Here is a 7,885-nt window from a genome sequence, read left to right as displayed (position 1 = left end):
TTTTTTTTTTTTTGATAGGAAGTGATTATTAGTTCTACTTAAACATTTACATCATTGTAACTATTTTAATATTTTAGCAAATATATAGCTAAAAGACTAAAAAAACTCACGCATCAATCTCATCAAAATAGTCCCAAATACTTCGTGAGGAGCAGGCACTTGCTTCTTGTGGCGACTAGCTTTCCTCACTAAGCCAAAATTGTAACTGAATTTTTTTTTTTTCAACTCTCTCGTCTGTGCTCCCTTCTTGGTATGTCCTCTGTCTCTAGAAAGGAGAGAGGAGAGAGAGAGAAAAAATAATTATTTAAATGAAATAAAAAATAAAGTATTGAGTCTAATGTGTGTGTGTAAAAAACACAATTAACTAAATTATAAAAAATAAAAATAAAGACTCTTTTGGGATAGTTTAACTAAAATTTTGAAGAGTCTGATGTGAATGCTCTTACACTACTATTGCTAAATTACAAAGTCTTGCCTCATAACTTTGACCCTTGGATTTTTTATTAGTCACGTCTCTAATTCAAGTATCTCTAGATGGATTCATTTTTCCTCTTTCCTTTATTATTGTTGGATTAAATTGTATCCCTTTGGTAGTGTGACCAAGTCATGGAGAGCTGCACCCAAGAAATGCAATCCAAATGCAGTGCTACCTTGGCTTCAAATCTCTGACACCAACACCAGTAAAGGAGATCAACAACAATGCAATTTGACTGACCCTTGGCCACCATATAGAGTACCCCAGTATCCATGGAAATACTATCTGGGGTGCACTAATGGTATATTGGTGGCTAAAGGGCCAACACCTTCAACCTACATTCTATGGGATCCAGTTAAGAGATCATGGCGTAGTCTACCTTTATGGGATGCCAGAGTTGAATTTAAATGTTTTGCTATATCCTCAACATTGTCATTAGGTTGTATGGTGATGGTCTTGACAGGCACTAGTCATCCAGCTTTCATGTTCCATAGGCTAATTGGAGCACATACAGGCACTAGACATCCATCCTGCATGTTTAATTATATAATTAGCAAAAAAGGAGGAGAGTGTGAATGGATAAAACAAGACTGCTCTCTCATTGATCCGCATGCTCAGACAAATCACAAAACCATTATATGCAATTAACAAATGCCATTGGATTTAGAGGTAAGTTCTATGCTTTGACTTTGCAAGGAACTCTTGCGGTGATGGAAGAAGTAGATTCTCATCTAAAAACTACTTCTTTGGGTACAAAAAGGGCTATACCTTCCGTCTCATTGAAGCATTTTAGAGAATATTTGGTGCAGTTAGATGGGGAGATTTCACTGATTTTTCTCATCTCAAAGAAGTCAATTAATGTTGTGGATGATGTAGAGATTTTTCAGCTTGATCTTGTTAGACTTTCATGGACTAAGATGGAGAGCCTTGGTGATCAAACATTGTTTGTGGGGAACGGTGCTGTGTGTCTGTCTCTGCAAGCAAGGTGGGATGCAAGAGAAACTGTCTATATTTTCACTTCAGCCATAACAGAATTCATGGTTGGTGGTTTTACGATATGAAAAGTGGCAGCATCTCTCCAGGGTGACAACAATTCTAAGACAAAATCTCCAGTTTGGGATGAACCAGAATGGATGAGTGATTTTGTCAATAGAAAAATAATTTGGTATGATTATTTCAGATATTGATGCTTTTATGCTCTTTAACTGCTTCTAAAATGGATGTGACTAATTTGAAAAAGAATTGTTGTCCTTTGTCTTGAGTGACATAATGTTGTACCTCTCTTGCATTGACCATTTCTATGTTCTTTTTCTTCCATGGTTATCAAAGTAAATTAGTCTACCGTTGATGGCTTAAAAAACATAGGGTACACTTGGTTCCTGTCCTCCATGTAAAGCTTTTCATCTGCACAAAAATGAGTGGCTATAAGATACCATTTAAGACTCAAAAGTCAAAACACACAAGAAAATGTTGTCGTACATATCAAGTTGTAAATTGTATTTTTAAATAAAGTGAAGTAAACTTCTTTAAGTTCCAAGAGAAGAAAATTGATGTTTTTACCTTTTATCATGCTAAAATCATGTTTTGCACAACTGAACCATGTGCTAGCCCTTGACTATGACCCAAATTTCATAGCCAATGGTTTGAATTGTCTCCTGCAAATTGCTTCAAAGCTTTAGACAAGCCATAGTAAATTATCCATCTTGACACTCTACGCAATCGATCATCAATTTACTGTTACATAATCTGATCGTTTCCTCCACATTCACAATGTTACTCAAGAAATAGTCAAAACAATATTCCCTTTGGAGCTTCATGGAAATGCTCTACACTATTAGTGTTATATTGATTTTTGTTTTTCCTCCAGCTGTTCAAATCACCAATGTGTCACCAGTCAGGCAGCCATGCAGGGAAAAGTGATATATTAGTGATTTGAATGTATTAGCAATCCAGCTCGATGATGGCCGTTTCCTGCTATGCATATCCACACACTAATCAGGTTGGTAATTGCAGTTATGCAACACACACTGATAAGTGGTGTTAACAATTGATAAATGCTGAAGAATTGATAAAGGATTAGATTGGATCCAACACAAATTTCAGGTCAACTTTAACTGCACAATTGCAAAATTGATAGTATTTGAGACATCTTGATGGAAATACAACTATTCCAATCTTTTCCCCCCTTCCGAAATGATACAAACACATGGGTGTTACAAGTCAAAAGCAGTATGCAAAGCATCATATCTTTGTCATAGACCCTAAAATTTCATAATTTCATATAAAATCCAAAAGTTAATTTACACGTACAAAGAGCAGGTAACATTACTGAGTTCCAAACCATGCCCACAAGTTTCTGTAAAACCTGAAACCAACAAATTTTCCATTGTCTCCTACTTTGATGAAGCAATGCATGGGAATGCCATTGAAAAATTAGATCTTGTGAAAGAGATCTGTTCAAGAGCACAGAATACTGAGTGTCTGTTTGGGAATTGCTTATTTCCGGTAGCTTATTTGCATAATGCAAGATGAAAAACTAAAAGTTAGCTTATGTCCAAGAGGCTGAAACTTATAATCAGAAGCATGAAGGGTTTATTAAAAATTTTAGAAATTGTTAATGCAGTTGGGTAAGCTCTAATTACCTTAAGCAAGTCTGCCAGAGCTGGGCCTGCACTTTTGTTAGCCGAAATATCCAAAGATTTCAATTGGAACAAGAAAAGTGAATACTCATCCCATTGTCAGTCAGCTCAATCAACCTCATCAGACAAGGTTTTGCCACAAGCCAATCAAACCTAGCGGCTGCCCACTTCAAAATGTATTAACATTCATATGATTTCACAATTACAGAATTTATTGAATGCATCACAAAGAGAAGATTATACAGTAGAAAAGCTTCAAAGCAACATTTATAATGCTTCAATAAGTCATACTACTCACATTTGGTAATTTAAGATAACTTCTGGAAGCTAAGTGATCCTGCAATTCCAGAAACCAAAGGTCAAGCCTTGTCAGAGACATCCTAATGATACATAACAGTGAAAGAGCGACAAGAAAGAATCCAACTTCAATAAAGGAGTTAAAATGCTACCTATCAAAAAAATAATAATAAATAAAGTGAGTTAAAATGCTAAATAACATTCTTTTCAAAGACAGGTTTATACTTGGATGTAGTGGGTCTTGATCTCTAACCTAATTAGTTTGTCTGCAATAATGCACAAAATACCAGTCCATACAAGCAAAAACCATTCAAGAATATTAGATAGAGCTCAAAATAGGGTCAACAGAAATTTAAAGAATACGACAATTCAGTAGGATGTCTTCCAACATGGTAGCCATTTATTTCTAGGTGATCATTATCTGATACAAGCATTAAATTCAAATTAAAGGTTCTCAAAATCTAGCAAAATATGATATTCTGGGAATTGCCAAAACCCAAAAAGCGAAAATGTTTAACTTCTACAAGATTGACTTCAATGACAATATGCAGATAAGTGGTAAGCCATAACAACAATGGATCTTTGAGCTGAAGGTGCCACTCTTCACTGGAATCTTAATTAGTATGTTCTTGATTTACTAAGGATGTGTTGGATTGAAACGATCTAGGAAATCTGGCTGTATATATATAAGTTTTTGGTTTATAATCAAATAAATGTAACCACAGCATAATGACCACAAGAACTGAATCAGGATGAAATACAACAAACTATGTTATTGGACACAATTTGACCCATGAACAGCCACACCAAAAAAAAATAGGAGGATAACGTGAAGAATTGCTTTAAACAATATGACTTTAAGATGTTATAAGCATACGTGCAATGTCATTCAGTGCCAGAAAAGTTGCTCAGTAGCTCAGTGAATTGTTTAACTCCTTGATTGGAGCACTGATCATAGGAGTCATGATATAATGAAATATTGGAGGCATTATAAAACAAGTCTTGCTCTAAGAATAAAGAAGTTTCTAAGACCAATGGCAATGTTCTAAAAGTGGAAGAGAATTAATAACAGCAACGCATTTTTATTTGAACCTCAATCACTGTATACCTTAGCTCAGTTAACCATTGGTTGATGACTGCTTCCACTCACGTCCGAATTCCGTATTCCACAACCAGACGAAACAAGACAAAGCCTTTCATTTGCTTGAAATTCCAAACTTGTTTCTTCACGATTACAGACTTAGAACTCTGTAATCTCAAAAGTGCTCAAATCAACTAATAAGATCCTCCAGGACAGACTGAATTTTATTTCCCAATCTTACTCAAGTGCTTAACTAGCTCCTCATCTTCAAATTTCTTCAGGTGTCCAACTATACTGTCAAAATAAGAAGCTTTCAATCTAATTCCTTTCTTGAGCATTAACCTCGCAAGCTTTGCAGCCTCCATTGAATGTCTTTGTTGACAAAGCCCAACTAAAAGAATAGAATAAAGATCAGAATCAATGGAAGTAATGAACTCAAACTTCTCAATTTCATCAGATAAGCAAAATCCATCTAGCACTCTTCCCTCCAAGCAAAGCTTTCTTATCAAAATGCTACAAGCCAAACTATCAGGTTTCACCCCACCAGCAAGCATCTTCCTAAAGAGCTTCTCTGCCTCCTCAAGCTTTTGATATTTTACCAAAGACACAATTAGAGAGCTATAGCAATCACCATATGAAACACTGCCTCCTGCAACAACTTTATCAATGACTTTATAAGCCTTTTCGACACACCCCTCCATACAGAGATGGTTTATCAAACAACTAACTGTAACACGATTAGGAGCACACCCAAAAGCTTCCATTCTATCCAAAATTTCCAATGCCTCCATTGTCTGACCTTTCTCACAAAAACTCTGGATCACAGATGTATATGTAACAACATTAGGACTACAATCCCCACCTTCTTTATCCATCTCACCCAACAACTCCAATGCCCTCTCCATACTCCCAAACCTACAAACCCCATCAAGAAGAGTAGAATACACCACAGCATTTGGAACACACCCATGCCCCCTCATAAACTTAACCAATCCACAAGCATCCTCTAACCTACCCACATTACAAAACCCTTTAATCATCGCTACATGTGTGATCATATCAGGATAAAGATCACTCAAACCCATCTCATTCATCAACTCTTCAGCCATATCCATATCACCCTTTTCACAAAACAACCTTATAACCACATTATATGCCGTAGTATCCGCCTGCAAACCAAATTCCTTCATTTTCCTCAATACCCACAAAGCCTCATTAGCAAGCCTGCCTCCCCTACACAAATTCAAAACCACCTTAAACACCTTAGGACTAACTACAACCCCATCAACCCTATAACCCTCAACAACATCAACAACAACACCCGGGTTTCGATTAATATGAAGCAATTCACAAGCTTTGCTGTACATGAATGAACTGTGCCTATAATTGGATTGAAGGCCAGCCCAGATGAAAAACCTAAGACCCATTTGAGATTGGTTTGGTTGACATCTATGTAAGACATCAGTGACACATTTGGAGTCCAATGGGACATTAACTGTGGACAGAGTTTTTTCTACGTTGCTGGTTCCATTTCTCTGCAGGTGAGTGTAGAATTGCTCAGCAGAGGAGGCAGTGGCAGAGGGTGAATTCAAAGTTGAGAACTTTGGGGATTTGTGGAAAATTGACAAGGAAAATAATTTCAAAATTGAAGAAAGTGCCATTGAAAGAAACCCCACCAAAAAAAAATAATTGTTTAAAGAGTGTAGAAATTGATACCTTGAAATTAGCTTAACTATGATAGCAAAGACTTCCAGAGAGAATGAATGGGGTATATAGTACAGAGAAGGAAAAGCCAAAAGCTTAAAAAAAAAAAAAAATGAAAAAGGAATTCAGAGAAGAAGAGAAATGGCGCCGTCTGTGGGAATCGAACCCACGACCACATGGTTAAAAGCCATGCGCTCTACCGGCTGAGCTAAGACGGCTTTTTGAAATTTTCGTGGGTCTTTCCACATAAATTCAAAATACATTTTTAATCAAATTGTCATTTTCCTCGCCATATATATATATATATATATATATATTTTTTTTTATATTTGAGTTTCATAAAAGTTAAAATTTAGAAATTGGAAGGTTAAAATAATATATAAATACTATCACTATAAGTGGTTGAGGATTTCATTCAATACTCCTTTACATTAAATAATATATGAGATTGACACGTGATCATTTTAAAACATATGTTGTGCCTGTATCATGTCTTATACATAAAATCACTAGGGGCAAGCTTAACCCGCCATAAATATTGTGGGTTATAGTTTTGTATAATACTATGCGTCATCACTGTTTTAGTTTTTTTTAATGCCATATAAATTTTAAGATTTTTCTCAAAGAAAATATTAATTTTAAGATTACCATATTTATATACATAAATAAATAGGTCCGTTAAAACCAAACAACGTAAATCTCGTCAATCGGATTTTTTATTTTCGTTAATAGCTAGGTGGCATAAAATTTTATTTATTTATTTTCACCATTAGCCATGTTAGCATTTTTTATCCATCACTTAATGGCAATGACTGTTTTGACATAATACCAAAATGTTAGGGACTAAACAAACACATTTAAAAAGTAAGGAACTAGTTTGACACGTAGAGCAAATACCTAGGACCAAAATGGTAATTTAAATATTTTTTAATATTCTATCTGAAATGTAAATTTAATACTTTTAAATTAAATACAAAATGATGTCTTCGATTTTTTTATGGTTTTTTTCCCCTTTAAAATAAGATAAGTGGTAACTTCAAATTTTCAAATGTACAAACCTTCAATCTAGAAGAGAAAAAATGTCATTAGTTGAACTACTGTTTTTGAGAAATAATAACACAGCTTAACCCAATGACTTGAGTATTCCAAGGTTGCGGTTCCTCACAAGAGCATACTCTTAACTGATGACCAGTCTTTTAAGTATGTTAAGGCCCATTTAGAGTCGAGTTACCCATGACTTGCTGTTTATGACTAAAAAAGTCATTATTGGGAGTTGGGGACTTTGAGATAATTAACTAATACAAAATAGGGTGTCTATCTATAGTTGTACGTATTTTGATCAAGTATGCAATGCATGCGAAGTTAAACGTCTAACGAGACTAACCATTTTTGTAGGTTAATAAACTTACACATGCATAAGCAACATACATAAGGTTTGGGCCACATCGAGATCCACTCAGCTTCCTCATCACATTCGCAAGAACTAGGCCCATTGAGATGGGATGAGATGTTATCCTTGAGTTAACCTCTATCTTGGGTCCATTTGGTTGGAATGATAAAAAATAGGGAGGGAGTGGAAAGAAAATATTTAATTTCCCTCCGTATGTTTGGTTAAGAGAGTGAAAAAATAAAAATATGGAAAACTCTTTTATTTAGTTGAAAAGAAAAGTGGAAGGAAAAAAATATATA

General features: G+C 35.2%; 1 protein-coding gene and 1 non-coding gene across 6 annotated transcripts; both read right to left on the bottom strand.

Annotated features, from left to right (window-relative positions):
• Window positions 1-223: 223 nt before the first annotated feature.
• Window positions 224-6,305, bottom strand: LOC115960629 (pentatricopeptide repeat-containing protein At5g47360). 5 transcript variants are annotated; one of them, XM_031079564.1, is made up of 7 exons: window positions 4,520-6,305; window positions 3,413-3,451; window positions 3,118-3,281; window positions 2,786-2,984; window positions 1,754-1,879; window positions 855-1,005; window positions 224-265 (listed from the first exon to the last, which is right to left on the bottom strand). In XM_031079564.1, the coding sequence occupies exon 1, from the start codon at window positions 6,151-6,153 to the stop codon at window positions 4,717-4,719; it is 1,437 nt and encodes a 478-aa protein (XP_030935424.1). In that variant the 5' UTR covers window positions 6,154-6,305; the 3' UTR covers window positions 224-265; window positions 855-1,005; window positions 1,754-1,879; window positions 2,786-2,984; window positions 3,118-3,281; window positions 3,413-3,451; window positions 4,520-4,716. The 5 variants fall into 5 exon arrangements, with proteins under 5 accessions (XP_030935424.1, XP_030935423.1, XP_030935425.1 ...); XM_031079563.1 differs by having other exon boundaries at window positions 3,118-3,274; XM_031079565.1 differs by having other exon boundaries at window positions 2,786-2,928; window positions 3,118-3,274.
• Window positions 6,306-6,341: 36 nt separating this feature from the next.
• TRNAK-UUU lies at window positions 6,342-6,414 on the bottom strand. The gene has a single exon. It is a non-coding gene; the product is annotated as a tRNA-Lys (tRNA).
• Between the last annotated feature and the right edge of the window lie 1,471 nt (window positions 6,415-7,885).

This window comes from Quercus lobata, chromosome 9 (genome assembly GCF_001633185.2).
Source record: "Quercus lobata isolate SW786 chromosome 9, ValleyOak3.0 Primary Assembly, whole genome shotgun sequence".
In the NCBI taxonomy this organism is placed as follows: Eukaryota; Viridiplantae; Streptophyta; class Magnoliopsida; order Fagales; family Fagaceae; genus Quercus; species Quercus lobata.
This window is presented reverse-complemented; position numbering and strand designations above follow the sequence as displayed.

Excerpts from the sequence above, each read along its gene's own strand:
- LOC115960629 (XM_031079564.1), bottom strand. The coding sequence starts at position 6,153 with ATGGCACTTTCTTCAATTTTGAAATTATTTTCCTTGTCAATTTTCCAC.